The 15146-nt window shown below is 38.2% G+C and overlaps 1 protein-coding gene across 2 annotated transcripts in view; it reads right to left on the bottom strand.

Annotated features, from left to right (window-relative positions):
• Nucleotides 1-1560: 1560 nt before the first annotated feature.
• CtBP (C-terminal binding protein) overlaps nucleotides 1561-15146 on the bottom strand; it is a 49270-nt gene continuing 35684 nt past the window's right edge. Inside the window, exons 9-16 of one of the 2 annotated variants that reach the window (XM_080180785.1) lie at nucleotides 7676-7800; nucleotides 6883-6982; nucleotides 6091-6158; nucleotides 5687-5854; nucleotides 5286-5414; nucleotides 4961-5051; nucleotides 3818-3871; nucleotides 1561-3057 (exon numbers count right to left, since the gene is read on the bottom strand). In XM_080180785.1, the coding sequence (XP_080036911.1) occupies nucleotides 3014-3057; nucleotides 3818-3871; nucleotides 4961-5051; nucleotides 5286-5414; nucleotides 5687-5854; nucleotides 6091-6158; nucleotides 6883-6982; nucleotides 7676-7800 (779 nt within the window). In that variant the 3' untranslated portion in view covers nucleotides 1561-3013. The remainder of the gene's footprint in view (nucleotides 3058-3817; nucleotides 3872-4960; nucleotides 5052-5285; nucleotides 5415-5686; nucleotides 5855-6090; nucleotides 6159-6882; nucleotides 6983-7675; nucleotides 7801-15146) is intronic. The other variant, XM_080180786.1, reaches the window with a different exon arrangement.

Raw genomic sequence — 15146 nt, 5'->3', positions numbered from 1 at the left:
AGTACATTAAAATCTGGTGCAATATCCAAGAAATATTATATCAATTTAATGATGTAACAGGTGGATAGATATTATTTGTGGATAAGGGGGATAAATAAATAAAAAGGGAAGGCTAGTTTAACAAGGATGACAACATCCATAAATAGAAAGTCTAAAACGGTAGGACAAACGGACATCAACTTTTATATAGTGTCAGAAATGAATAATCAGAATAAAAATTTATAAGAATAAAAGCAAAATTGTAAGTAAATTTGTTGAAAAACTTCTTGATACAGGATAATGTTTATGGACATACTTACATTATTAGGATTTGATTATAGAGTTGTTTTGCTCATAATATTATACGTTGTTGTCCTAGGTATCAGTATACCAAAAATCAGTACCATCAGATAATTAGATCACATAAAAATTTGTTTTTAAAAAAAGTAAAAAATCAACATGTTTAAAATGGACGTACAGACATTTTGGTAATGATTATAGAGTTGCTTCGCTTTCTAAATCGTACCTAACTACTACAGGAATCACCATGCAAAGTATGAAATCGATAGGACAATTCTAAAATGCATAAATTATTGTTAAAAGCTATCAGTCTCGGACGGACTGATCGACCCTATTTACAGAAAAGCTTTCTTTACCCCATCCTCTTTCCTCCTATTCCTTGATAAACTGCCCGACCAATAACTGCGGGGGGAAATTGTGACAATTTATTTCTCGTTATATCATCCAAATTAATTTTGCATCTGATTAAGTTAAATCTTAATCAAAGAGTATATCCTTTTATAATGACAGGATATCTATCTGTGTGTGTAAATCGCTGAACCAATATGGTTCTCCTTTACATTCTTATATAGGACCTGGTTAAGTTTTTAACTATTTTGGGATTGTATCACATCCCTTCCAAAAGAAATCGCGGATCTTGGACAAAGTAGCTTCAGGACATTTACTTAAGAAAAGTAGCTTCTTAAGAAAAATTATTCTCCAATAAAGGTCATGGCCGCAGCGCTCGGCCCCCTAGCCTATAACCTAACCTAACCTAATCTGTTAGCCTCGGGACATTTATTTAAGCAAAATATTCTCAACTGTTAATACATAGGTGATTTGGAATTTCATGGATTTTACAAAAAGTGGTTGGTAGATTTTTACAATTTTTAATATTGTTTTTACAAATTTTTATATGATGTTTTTACAAATTTTAGGTTAGGTTAGGTTATAGGCTAGGGGGCCGAGCGCTGCGGCCATGACCTTTATTAACAGTGGAGGCTACTTTGCCCGAAGCTACTTTGTCTGAAGCTACTTTGTCCTGAAGCTACTTTGTCCTGAAACTACTTTGTCCCGAAGCTACTTTGTCCAAGATCCGAAATCGCCCTATATAAAACCACCTACAATTTTAATTACTTTTTCTTATAAATATCTAAATGGAAAGTGGGAGAGGTGGATCTGCCCGCCTCATCTGAAGTGTCCCTAGAGGCAACTGGAATACCGTTTAAACATATCATGATTAAGCAATGAACAATAACATATCGAGTTCAAGAGTAGCTTTGCCACTAAAAAAACACCACATTTGCCATAATAACATATATTTTACGCAAAAATCAGTTGGAACAGAAAAAAAGGTAGAAAAATATATGGGCATCAAAATAATGCAGAAAAAAAAACTTGAAAACAGCTTTTTTTAATAAACAAGAAATAGTTTACTTTAAATTTCGTTACATTATGATTGATACATAGTACCCAAAGTTTTAAAACACATTAGCTTGTACGTTGGTTTTTAAACTTTGGGTACTTTTAATGAAATATGATTGATTTCTCCAATTCTAGGTGTCCAAACTTTTGAACCAATAAATTTAATCTAAAAAAGGATTAACTTTGTCATCTTTGGGGATTTATTGTAAACTTTTGCTTGCTTAAACCATGCTGTAATTGTTATCAACAAAAAAATTAAATTATTGGTCTGCTTTACATATTAATAAATTATGTTCCTGGAACTAATTTATAATAAATATATCTCTCATTTATTCATTTTTTTACATAGATTATCAAATTGTTTTATTTGTTGTACGGGTCAAAATTAACAAAATAAAATTATTCTTGGTTTTTTTGTGTTATTTTATGGTTTAACTTTTCAGTTAAAACTGAAAATTTTATTTTTGAATTAAATACTTTCTTTAATAAATCAATTCCATAGATGGAACTTGAAAAAAAAAACTTTTTTAATTCACATCCTATTGAATTAATTTTTATTGTAAAATATATCCTTTTTTAAAACATTACTTTCTTTATATTATTAAATAAATGATTTACAACATTTTGTACTTGAAAATTAATGAAATAAGTAACATTTATAATTTTCATGATTTTTTTAGTTTTGCCATATTAGTTGCTTAAAAATTATTTTAAAAGATTTTTTGCAAACATTTTGGGAATTGTAACAAAAAAAATTGTATTTGGCAACTTTACATGAAAAATGATGATTTTTAAACAACATGAAACATATATTATGATATATGAATGAAATAACAAATAATTTCCCCCAAAAAAAGTAATTTTATTTTTAATTTTCATGTTTCCCGTTTTTTTTCTCTCAAAGATTACAATTACTTTTGCATAAATAAGAATATTTTTTTCACTTTTTCATAAATATTTTATTTACGGTGGCTTTTTAGTGCTTTTTAACTCAAAAGTTTTAATAATCACTCTTATAGTTTCTTTCAATACAAAAAATCAGTATTTTCTGTGAAAGTTTTTTTAACATTTTTTTCTGCATTTATTTGCAGTCGTCTTTATAGGGTTAGGTTGGAATTTAACCCTTTAGGTAGTTATTGTTTTTATTTTGAAAAAAAAGATTTCTTTTTTATAGCATGTCTATATAAAGATTTTATAACAAAACATTTTTATAAAATGCTTGTTACTTTACTTTAAACTTTTAACGGATTTTTTTTTCAAAAAAAATCTCCCGTTTTTTTTTCTCATGCACCTCCATTTTTTAAGGGGTGATGGAGTTCAGCTTGTTCTCTTATACGGATGGAGGGGGCGGAGCACCACCTGAGGACTGGGTTCCTGAAAAAATAAAAAAATTTATTTGGGGGAGAATTCTTCTTAGGACAATGGCTGACAAATTTTTCTTTGTAAAACTGTCGGTGGTATAATTAATTTACAACCCTTATTACCCCCCCGCCCCTCCCAAAAAAAAAGACTGAAATTTAGTTGTAGAATTTTTTGAGGGGGGGGGGAGCATTGTCCCATCCCTGAATAATATAATGGTTGGTATACAGGTAGGGTACTTTGGGTACTCAATTAACTTCCCCAATGTTTTAAACCAAGATTTTACCAAGGGGTAATTAGTGGGACTTAATATTAACTTATCATCCATTGTTTTATCCCTTAAGATCCCTATATACCACCTAACGTAACCTATATAAGGAGCTACGAATGCCCGATTTTGATGAGGGTAAGCAAAAGCTTAAAGATATAACTCTTTGATTTCTAGGTTTTACTTTTTGGCCCTTAGGGATCTTTGAAAAGATAGGTTTTTAAAAATTGAAAATATATGTTGGGGTGGGGGGGAGGGGAAAGGTTCCAGTAAAAAATCCGTGTAAGTGTGTTTTTAAACAAATTATTGAACACTGAGGGGAGAAAGGGTTAGGAACTTAGATTTTGAGCATTATAATTTTTTTGTGGGGGGGGGGGGGGGTTGCTATTAGGGGAGTTATCAGTCACTTATTGGAGACTAAACAGGACATTAAAAGTGTACTATTTTCAAATGGGGGGAGAAAGGGTTGCGGACCAAACTGGCCTGTAAATATGTAATGCATAATACCTATGAGATCAAGTGGTTTGAAAGTGGTGTATGAAACTGTATTTCTGGCATCAGCTTCATAACATAAAAATAATAAGGGTTAGGTAGAGTCATACACAGAGAGGGTTCAGGAGCCCCGCATGATGCAATTCTGAAACCTTGCAGGGGCTAAAAACAGCTGTAATCGGTTTCATAACAAAAAAACACAAAATATTTAATACATACAAACGCCAAAATGTAATCGGAGATGCCTGGAGTTAAACTCTAAATATTAAATAATGTTCAGTTCAGACGTACGAAAAGGGTGAATTATAAAGTAGCTTTTTAAATAATACAAACCTATATTTTTTATTAGTAGCGAAGCTACTCTATAACTAACCATATGTTTGTACGTCCGTCTATAATTAATTTGAATAGCTAAGCTGCTTTCAGAAATTAAAGGCTGAAATTTTCATGTCTAATAAACATTTACTCTGCAAAACACATGTCCATTGTTAGGTCTGTACTGCTCTGTGGGCCAATAAAGAGCTTCCAATTTATAAATATGTATGACCGCCTTTTACACTATGCTTAAGCAGAAGAAATATATAGTGATATGTCATTTACTCGGCTGGTTTTTAAGGACAATTATGTAAAAAATTTATGCAATAAAGGGGGGGGGGGGGGGCGAAAGTGACACTTTTTGAAACCAAAACTAAAAGTCAAAGGAACTCAACTAAAAAAAGAGTTACAGGTCTGACATTTTGCATGGCAGTTGCTTTATAGAGGTACAATATGGAAATGTGAAGAAACGGCGGCGCAACCGCCGAAAACCGACGAGAAAAGGCAACAAAAATTACGGCGGGAAACGGCGGTTTTCGGCGGTTGCGCCGCCGTTTCTTCACAGTTCCATATTGTACCCCTATAAAGCAACTGCCATGCAAAATCTCAGACCTGTAACCCTTTTTTTGGTTGAGTTCCTTTGTTGACTCTTAGTTTTGGTTTCAAAAAGTGTCACTTTCGCCCCCCCCCCCCTTAAATGATTAATCAGCACTTCTATAACTTATATTGTCCGTCTGTCATAAACTAACCTCAGACAGATGAAACTGGTAGCAAGGGAACCAAAAAGGACTTATTTTAAATTTTAAAATGCGCCGACTAGCGGCAAATTTTTGAACTACAAACCTGGGGGCAATGAGACTGGAGGTGGGGGACCGGGTGGAGCACTGGTAACACTAACACTGTGTGGCACGTCGTGGCTGGTCGTAGAGTGCGCCTAAACAAATCAATCAATCGTATTTTTAATATAAAATTAGATTTTTTAATAGAAACTTAAAAATATTTTTGGGAAGGGTACCACTAACCCCCCAAGAGAAATCGCCAAAAAAAACAAAAAAGAATATAAAGCGCCATCCAGCGGTTATATTTTGGAAAACAGCTAATCTTAACATAGAAAACTTTTACGTGCCCATAGAGACCTCTGGGGGCGTAGCCGCTAGTATATACATACCGAGGGTAGGCCGGCGTAGTACCCGCTGCCGTTCAGCCCTTCCGGCAGACTGCTAGTTGTCTGGAAATACTCCTTGTTGATACAGTTACGCAGGGTCTCGGGGATACGACCAACAATGGCTCGTCGCACCTGCAAAAAAGTAAAATATAAGAATGAGGATTCCTGTGATGAGTAAGCATTACAAACATTGTATAATAATTAATTAAAAAGTCAATTAAAGCTGATTTTTGTAGCATTTTAGACTCTTAAATTGTATAGGATTAAATTATTTTTATTAATATCACGTGGAAATATGATTCCTAGGACTAAAAAAATTATGTTATAAACGTAACATCTCTGTAATTGCGTCAAAATAAAGGTTCGTCCATATTAAGCTGTGCTATTATTGTGCCGTTTCTTACCTCGCTAGCTGCCATCTCTCGCAGCTCAATGGCGGCCGCCTCGCTGTAGAAGGCGGAGTGCGGCGTGACGATGAGGTTAGGCACGTCCTTGAGCGGCGAGTTGCCGCTGAACAGGTTGTACGGTTCGTGCTCGTGAACGTCGATGGCCGCCGCCCGTATACGATTCTCCTAAAAAAATAGAACATTATTTTGCTATTTTCTCAGCTGCTGTTTAAGATTTTTGGTGAAGATTCCCTGTATCAATGAGCAATCATCAAGTATATAATTTACTTGGTCCGTCGGTCTGTCAGTTATGCATCAAGACAAAATACTTTCTCTATGATTAAATTTTTCTGTAGGTCTAATTTTATCATGTCTATACATCTATCTGTTTATCGGTTTGTTAGTTTGTCTGTCGAACATACCTTTAATGCCGAGGCAAGTGCAGCCTCTTCCACAAGTCCACCGCGTGCAGTGTTCACGAGGAAAGCACCTAAAACAGAAATATAATAAGCTATTTGTGAAACACCTGTCATATACAACAACAAACAACATTGGATTATGGATAGAAAACCAAGTAGCAGATTTCGTCGTATACTTACAATAACTTTTCTTCTATTTCTAACCTCTGCGAGGCCAATTTCCTAACCCAGCGGGGCAATCATTGACATTACCAAACCTAACCTATCAAAAGCTATTGTGAAAATACGACGAAACCAGCTACTTCATTTTCTTTCCATGATCCAAAACATTCGACAATTATGATAGTAAAATTGGGAGATTGGCTATACTATTCACACGTTTTAAGAAACTGAAAAAATTAGTTTAGTCCATTGTGATTTTGGAATTAAACAAGGGAAAAAAATTAAGTCCCCTATCTTTAATAACAGCTGAGATAGATAAATTGCCTCAACAGGAATAGAGGGTCTTCTAAGGGATTAAAATCTGGTCATTGGACAAAATTCTTTGTATAGTAATGCTTTTTGGTAAGGATAGCCTAAAAAAATTAATCTTTCTATATAGACAACAGAGTAACTCTGTGCTTTTTTTACAACAGACAGAAAAAAAGAGTAGCAGTGCTAGGAAGCTACCTCTCAAGGACATCCAAGCTTTTTTGTGGAGGGGTGTAAAAAAAGGGTATTCAAAGGTCTGATAGGGGGTAATCTAATGGTCTTTATTTCAGGGGGGTAAAATAAGGGGTTTAAAAGTGTACTCACCAGGTCTCATTTGCTTAATTGTGTACTCATTGATTAAATGGTGATTGTGCTCGTTCAAATTACAGTGTAGACTCACACAATCACTCTTGAATAACAGATCCTAAAATAAGAATTTATACAAGTGTGATTAACTCGTGATTTACAACATAATACAATATTCTCTTTAGTTCAAATGTGTTAACATCCTTATAGTAAAGTAAAAGGATGTCTTAGGGATATGATTAAATATTAGAGATTGGGGAATGGGTCAAATAGCTGTATATCCCCATCCCAAGGACCTTTTGCCCACTCTCAATTGAGTCTTTGAAAATCAACCGATACTGTCGGGAATATAATATTAACACAGCTAAGTAGCAGAAAACAATTCAGACGAAAAAGGTCCTTGGAAAAGGGGAGGGTAGAAAGTTATCTGTATATACATCTATACAATAGATATTTGTCGATTAAATTGTAATTATACTTTTTAGATACGCAAATTTAACAACAATCTAAACAGTATTAGAAATTGATAAAGTCTGATTAAGTTTAATAGTTAAAACTTTTCTTATTAAACTCATTTGGCTGTTAATACACTAGTCCCCAAAGTTTTAAAATAATGTTATCTTATTCATTGGCTTAACAACTTTGGGTACTTTTATTTTGATTGGTTGGTATATTAAGTTAAGTGTCGAAACATTTTAACCACTGATTGATATCTACAGAAAGGTAAAATTTTGTGTGTCATCATTGGAGATGTACATCAATTTATTGGCCATTGTCTTATACCTTTAGATACCTAGTTTGTCCTACATACCTGTAAGGTATAAACTCGCTCCAGGCCAAGTGATTTCTCAATTCCATCAGACAGGTACGGGTCGTAGAAAATTACGTTGAATCCAAATGCCTTCGCTCGCAGGGCCACGGCCGAACCAATGCGACCTGAAAAACAAAACATTTTGTTTCAATGATGATTATTTACACTAGGTATCTAAAAATAATATAAAAACGATCTAAAACCTAACTTGAGCAGTTTTAGGCAAAGTTTGAAGTCGGAGGGGGGTAAATTATAAACTTTGCCCCCCTACCCCCCTAAAAAACCCTACGCAGCCACTAGTATATAAATTAAAAGGAAAACTTATCTTAAATATTAATAAAAACGCTGAGACTAAACTTTCATCTTTCATAAGCTTTGAATCAATGGCTTTCAAGCCATGATAAACTTTAATTTAAAGGGATGTATATATCAAATTAACAAGGACAATTACATCTAATTGTACCGAAGATCTATTTCAAAAAAGGTAGTTTGGTATTGCTACGCTACTTACAGACAAATTAATCCTTGTTTTTTATATTTCTCCCTGCGCCTCCCATAGTTTGATTACATTTCCAAAAAGTGCAAAAAACTTTGATTATACTAATTAAAGTTGACCCTTTGGCGAGCTTTTTACTTTCAAAACTTTTGCACCCCCCCCCCCTCTCTCTAACTTTCCTGTTATATACATGCATTTATACTCTATACACCCCCCCTTGAAAAGTTTTTCAAGCCTCCCCGTCCCCCCGGGAGGGGAGGGGGCCTTCTGTGAAAGTTGGTGCCAACTTGGAAAGTTATCCAAAAGTTAGACATAGTTGAATAAGATGTGGATTCCATCTTTCAACTTTTAAAGCTTTGCCATTCCCTTGCCGGGGTATGGCAAAGACCGGTGGTGTGCAATCACAGCCGTGTATTTTGTCATATTCGCAAATAGTTTTATAATATTTGCAAAATATAAAAGTATAAATTGTCCGTAGCTTAAGATTTTATTATTACAAAGAAGTGTAAATTATTGTCTGAAGCAAAGATAATGAGATGTGTGTTTTGATCTGACAGTGTATTTTCAGAGAACAAGTTATGGTAGGGTTTTTGACTATTTTTCTTTACCCTGATATTAAGTTCCAAAATACAAAGTTAAAAGCAAAATGGATCAAAGCTTTAAAATGAAGAAGGAACAGTTTATGCTGTAGTAATAATTCGTAATGTGAAATAATTGGTGGAATTAATTGAACACTCAGGAGCTATGAGGCAAGTTCAAACTTTAATTGGGGAAGTGAACATGTGGGGGGGGGGGGAAGAAACTTTGAAATGCCGGTGCAGCAGTAAAAAGGGGAAGGGGGGTGTTGAGAATTGGGTAAATAATATTGCAGAATACGAAACTGAGTGATGGAGTCACGAAGAAAGGGATCAGGTTAGTCAGGGAGGGAGAGATAAGGAGTGTTCATAAAAATCTAAAGTTCTTGGAGAAGTCGACTCCCCACTTTCAACTTTGGTTTTAATTAAGAATTAAATAAAAAAAAGTGGAGATTGGATATTTTATTCTAGGGGTGATTTCTCATGAGAAATGGTGGTACACTTTCCCAAACTAGTTATAAACCTACTTAAGACCTGAGAGAGAACCTACACTTTTAAGGAGAACCATATCGGTTAAGCGTTACAGAGATCATTCGGTACACAGACAGACACAGATCATGTTACTTTTATTTAAGTATGTAGTCAAACATATTGTAACCAGCGCACACAATAAAATTAACAATTTTTCTGTACTTTTGCTATTTTGCCAGATTTTCTTTAGCAGAAGTGAAGTGACACCTTTGAAGTTTCCATAACTAATCTAACTTGTACCAAACTAACTTTGGATACCAACACAGGTGTGCATACACTTCCGCATAACATCATATAACAGGGATTCAGAATCGCAAAATTACACAATAACAAATGAGTTGATGTTAAAGCCAGAGTGAGAATTTGAAGACTTTAGGGAATTAAGTTGAGTGTTCAAACGTTTTAATCTATAGAAGGGGTAATTTTGTGTATCATCATTTGGGGATGTATATTAATTTATCGGCAATTGTCTTGTCCCTTTAGATCCCTGGGAAAAGGTGTCAGCTAATGCTGTTATAATAATATGCGCCTATTATACTTGTATTAAAGAAACAGACTGTCCATCTGTGTGTACTGAAGGAGCTTGCGTACCGCTAAACCGATATGATCCTTCTTTATTATGTAGCTTCTCATAGGTCCTGAGAAGGTTTCTTACTACTTTCGGGAAGGGTAAAAACACCCTTTCAAAAGAAATCACCCCTAGGAAAATTTACGACCCCTATTTAAACAAAATAAATAATAGGTGGATGGTCGACTACCCTCTTCAAAGCCTCCAGGAGGTGAAGCCGCAGTGATTTTATAATATGATACATGTGAGAAAGTGATGGCATACCACAGAAGTAAATATATATAATATATGTATTACCCCGTCCCGGATTTGAAAAATTTTGTTAAAATTTTTGCCCCCAGCCAAAATATGGTTGATTTATGCATAAAAATGACCCATGCAAAATATTTTTTCTGTAATGCAAAAATTGCGATGGTACAAGCACTGCAAAGTTTTAAAAATCTGCAAAAAACCCTGTTTTTATGGCTTTTTTGGGGCTTTTGTACCATCCCAATTTTAAAGATTTTTACAAAATTTCAATTCAAGTGTGTTGATATATACCTGAAATTTACCAAAAAAAATGGGGGCAGTCTCAATTATAACATATGAAGGTGTAGCAAATAATCTTCCAAATACAAAATTGTCAAATTGCATACATATATAATAGGATTGGGCCGGATACTTTTTTGGACGGATACTGGATATCTGGCTGATTTATAATGCCAAATATCCAGCAAATAAATGTTATTTGGCCTGATATCCAGTTATTCGACCGGATATCCGGTTATTTGGCCGGATATCCGGTTATTCGGACAGATATCCGGTTATTCGGCTGATGTTCTTTTATTCGGCCAGATATCCGGTAATTTGCCATATAACGATTGTTTGTCATTAGAAATCAACCGGATATCCGGTATCCAGCCAAAAAAGTATCGGCTTAACCCTATTATATATGTATGCAATTGTTTCTTCTTTACAGTAAAGTTTCTGATAGATCCAGGGAATGTTTTAGTTATTACCACTTAAATAAAATTAGAGGATCGACCCTTCTCTCAGGTGCCCAAGAGTCCTTTAGGAGCGTTAACGCTAGAAAGTACTATGGAGAAGCTCTTCTTGTGAAAATTAGATAATTTTTAACATTATCTTTTTATGTGTCATTATCCATTGTTTATCTCTGTTAATTTGTATTGACTTAATGGAAAAAGATTTCTTAGCTTATAAAAGATGTTCGGTGCTTTCCCTCAAAGTGTCTTTTAATCACTGACAACCCCTCCCTCCTTATATTAACTTGCAAGGGTCCCTGGTACCCAATATAAACTATCTCAACCTGACCTTATATAATTAATAAACAAATTAGAAAGTATCCCTTCCTTTTTTCAAGTTCGGGAGATGGGGGGGGGGGGGATGTGCTCGACTTGGAACTTGGGAAACTGGCAATAATTTGCGTTAAACTTACGTCTTCAATATATCAAAAACTAAAGCTATAAAGCAGAAGTACCGATTGCAGAGTTGCTACACTTTCTAAACCCTTATTGTTACAGGAATCATCAACCAAAGTTTTCAGTCAAAAAATTTCAACTTGCTTAGATTAAATAAAAGAGCTAACCTTTACGGAGTTCGTTCAGACTCATATTATAGAAAAGATTTGCATTTAATAAGTATCAGAAATAGATTGGACAAAATAGGCCGTTTAATACACTAGTCCCAAAAGTTTGAAAATAATTCTTATTCATTGACTTAATAACTTTGGGGACTTTCAATAAATTTTGATGGATTGGTTTATTAATTTGAGTTTTAACTAAATTCTTTTTTAAAAATAGACAAATAACCATAAGTGACCTGAATTTCTTTTTTATAAATGACTCGGCTTAAGGCTTATATTACAAAAATAACGGTTGTTTCAAAAATATTTTTTTATGTTTTATGATTGCTTTTTATTTTAGATCTTCAATTATAAATAAGATTATTTTTTAAATGATGAAAATTCTCCATCGTATTTTGTATATTATTTCTCTAATTATGAATGAAAAAAATGTTTGACTGATTATATTATATAAATAAAGTATATAAAATAGAAAAAAAAAAATTTGAGTGTTCAATCGTTTCTACCACTAATTTTAATCTACAGAAGGGTTAATTTTGTGTATTATTAATGGGGATGTACATCCATTCATTAGCCATAGTCTTATCCCTTAGATCCCTCAGTAACATGTTATTTCTTGTTATGTAATAAAAATGAAAGTGTTATTATTAGACTTTGGGTACAGGGATCTAGAGGGATAAGACAATGGCTGATAAATTTATTTGTATATCCCATGATGATAGACAAACTGACCCTTTTTGTTGATTACATAGTGGTTGAAACGTTTGATCACTAAACCTAATGAACCAACCAATTAAAATTCAATAAAAGTCTCCAAAGTTGTAGAGCCAAGAAATAAAAAAAATGTTATTATAAACCTTCCGGGACTAGTGTATTTGTGGTATCCGCCGAGGATAGGTGGCAGACACCGGAGTTCAATTAGATTACGGCAGTGTGACAGACGTGGACACCTTACTATAGAGAAGCTACGCTTCTCTAGCTTTCACTAGATAATGATCAACATCGATTTTAGTTGTCACTTTATTGAAGGGTTGTAAGATACTGAAGCTATACACAACAAACAATAATTACAATGGATAGGAATAAATAATCATAACATCAAAGCATAAATAATACATATACAATGGTCAGTTTGGGCAATAATGATCCCCCATCCCTGAGAAGGGTGGGGGAGAATAAGAATACAGTTAGCCATAATATAAATACATATGGATTAGGAATAAGGATGGTTAAAGATAAATCATACAGTAAAACATAGATAATTGAAATGGTTAGGTAGATGGCTATCCCTGTCTGGGGCAGGCAGGATAGCCCAGGGAACAACACAATAGGTAGATAAGCATAGAGGGGTTGAGTGGTAGGTCTGGGTACTAAAGAGGGAAGGTTTGATGATTACTTGTGACAACAACAGTCTGTGTGGGGGCAGGTTTAGATCCTTTATCCTCAGGGTTGAGGTGGTGCTGATAACTTGGTGGTTGAAGGGGAAGGTTCCGGTGCTTAAGATGGGGGAGGGAGGGTTAACACCCCTCCCTCCGTTTGCAGGACAACTGAGGGATAAAATCAGTACCGTTATCTGACATCTTTCCAGGTGGCTTCATAATTGTAGAATAACAGGGTTTAACTAGGTGCGTAGCATCACTATAATGTCTTGGTTTCTGCATGGTCCAGAGCTGCCGCATACCACAACTCTCCCCTCGGAAGGCTGGAGGGGTTGTCTGCACCGCCAGACTTCCGACAGTGGTTGCGGCCTTCAGTTGGTTGTCCTTGTGGAATGGGTCCGCCAGGATACCAGTTGCTGGACGGTGGTGGACTCCAGCCCTCCCCAGGTCTAACGGAATCGGCTATATCTGCTGGAGTAGCTGGTCCTGTTGGATCTTCTGGCCGTTGGATGTGTACCTCTGAGGCCACCCTGGCAACCTCCAGGGGTGGCACAGCACATGAGGGGGCTTGGACCAACAGCCGCCTGGTATACACCTCTGCAGGTTTCTCCACTGGGCTGGTGGTCTCCATCGTGTTGGTCACCTTGCTGCTGGCAGGCTGGCTACTGGATGCAGGCGCAGTTTCTTCGCCCTCGGGGCTGGTCAGGTTCATTCGGCTTCCAGGGTCTCTGCCAACGCGGGCAGGTGGTGGTTGCCATACTGTAGGAGCGTTGCCTCCTTCAGGCTCATTCTGGACATTGGCAGGGTGGTACATGGCAATCTGACCTGCGGGGTAGGGAAAGGTAACAGTCCACCCTTGATGCCGGAGGCTGTCTTGGATCTGCAAGGGTGGCTCCGCTCTAGTTGGCTGGGAGACAGGCCCATCCACGGACACTGCTGCTAGTGGACTGGAGGCACAAGGCTCCGGATTTCCTCCCCTAGCCTGAAGGGGTCCAGGCACATTGTCTCCATCTTGGGTAGACATAATTGTTGGGGATCCTCTACTTCTATGGTTAGGCTCGGCACTTGGCGCATCTAGTTGTGTTACTCCCCAGGCAGCGGTCAAAGCTTCTTCAGTTTGGCTGGAAATGGCTGATACCCTGGCTCCTGGGGCAGATGCAGGGGGCGCAGGCAAGTTTGGCCCAGCCCAAACTTCCTGGTACACCAGTGCAATACAATTACTCTGGCTTGGTTGAGGGAGGTAGACAGCTGGATGCAGTTGAGGGTGAGGGACAGCTGGACTCTCCCTGCTGGCTGGGGGCTCTGGCTGGCTGGGGGTGACGGGTGTCACCCCTTCCTCTGGGGCTGCGGGCTCATTCCGGGGTCCAGGTATCTCGGTGGCGGCGACGGTTGTCGCCCCAGGCACCAGTGTGGGGGCGCTGGATAGCACCCCCCAGTCTTCACAGGGGTCCAGGTCTCTCGGTGGCGGCGACGGTTGTCGCCCCAGGCACCAGCGTGGGGCGCTGGATAGCACCCCCCAGTCTTCACAGGTGGCGGCGACGGTTGTCGCCCCAGACATCAGCTTGGTGGTGCAGGGAAGCACCTCTCGTTCCTTCCAGGTGGCGACGCCGGTTGGCGTCCCATACATCGACTCAGACTCGCTGGCTAGCGCCTCTTGCCTCTCCCACTCGGCGGCCGCCAGGGCCTCCCCGTACACCGTCCCGGTGGCGCTGGGTAGCGCCCCTCGGCTCTTGCTGGGGGTGACAGGGGTTACGGACACCGGTCCCCTGTGGTTGCGGCTGAGATCCAGGCCAACCCGGTTGGGTGCAGCCGCTCCTCCCAGCACGTTGATCCTGGCCACCGTGGTCCCAATCTGAGACACAGACTCCTGGGTAGCCGCGGCCCCAGCGGCGGCAGCTAGTTGGGGTGACGGCCGGGCATCTCCCTCCAGGTGGACCTGGGTGGCAGACTGGTTGCATGCAGGTTGTTGGGCGGCCTGGTGTTTCTTCATTGCCCGGTCCCAACCGGTTCTACACTTGGCGGCTGTGTGGCCGTTGAAGCGGCAGCGCCCCTTCGTCCAGCTGGGTCCCATCAGGCCGGCTTCCCCAGGGTGTATCAACCTGCCAGGTCTCTCCTCCTCCAGTTGGGGCACCAGCTGACAAACAGGGTTTCCCCTACTAGGGGTCAGGCGGTGCTGGGCTGCTTGTGGTGGCTCCTTGGTTACATTCAGCCTCCTCCCCATACACACAGGTTCCTTCCATCCAACAGCGGCTCTCCTCCCCTGGGTGGCGAGGCCAGCCTCGGCCTTAGCTTCTGCAGGTGCTTCTCCACATGAGGGATCCTGCCTCTGGGTATGCCAGG

Source organism: Acartia tonsa, chromosome 13 (assembly GCF_053477335.1).
Source record: "Acartia tonsa isolate MP-2025a chromosome 13, ASM5347733v1, whole genome shotgun sequence".
NCBI lineage: Eukaryota > Metazoa > Arthropoda > Copepoda > Calanoida > Acartiidae > Acartia > Acartia tonsa.
Note: the sequence above shows the minus strand (reverse complement) of the source record. Positions and strands in the feature narration are given on the sequence as shown.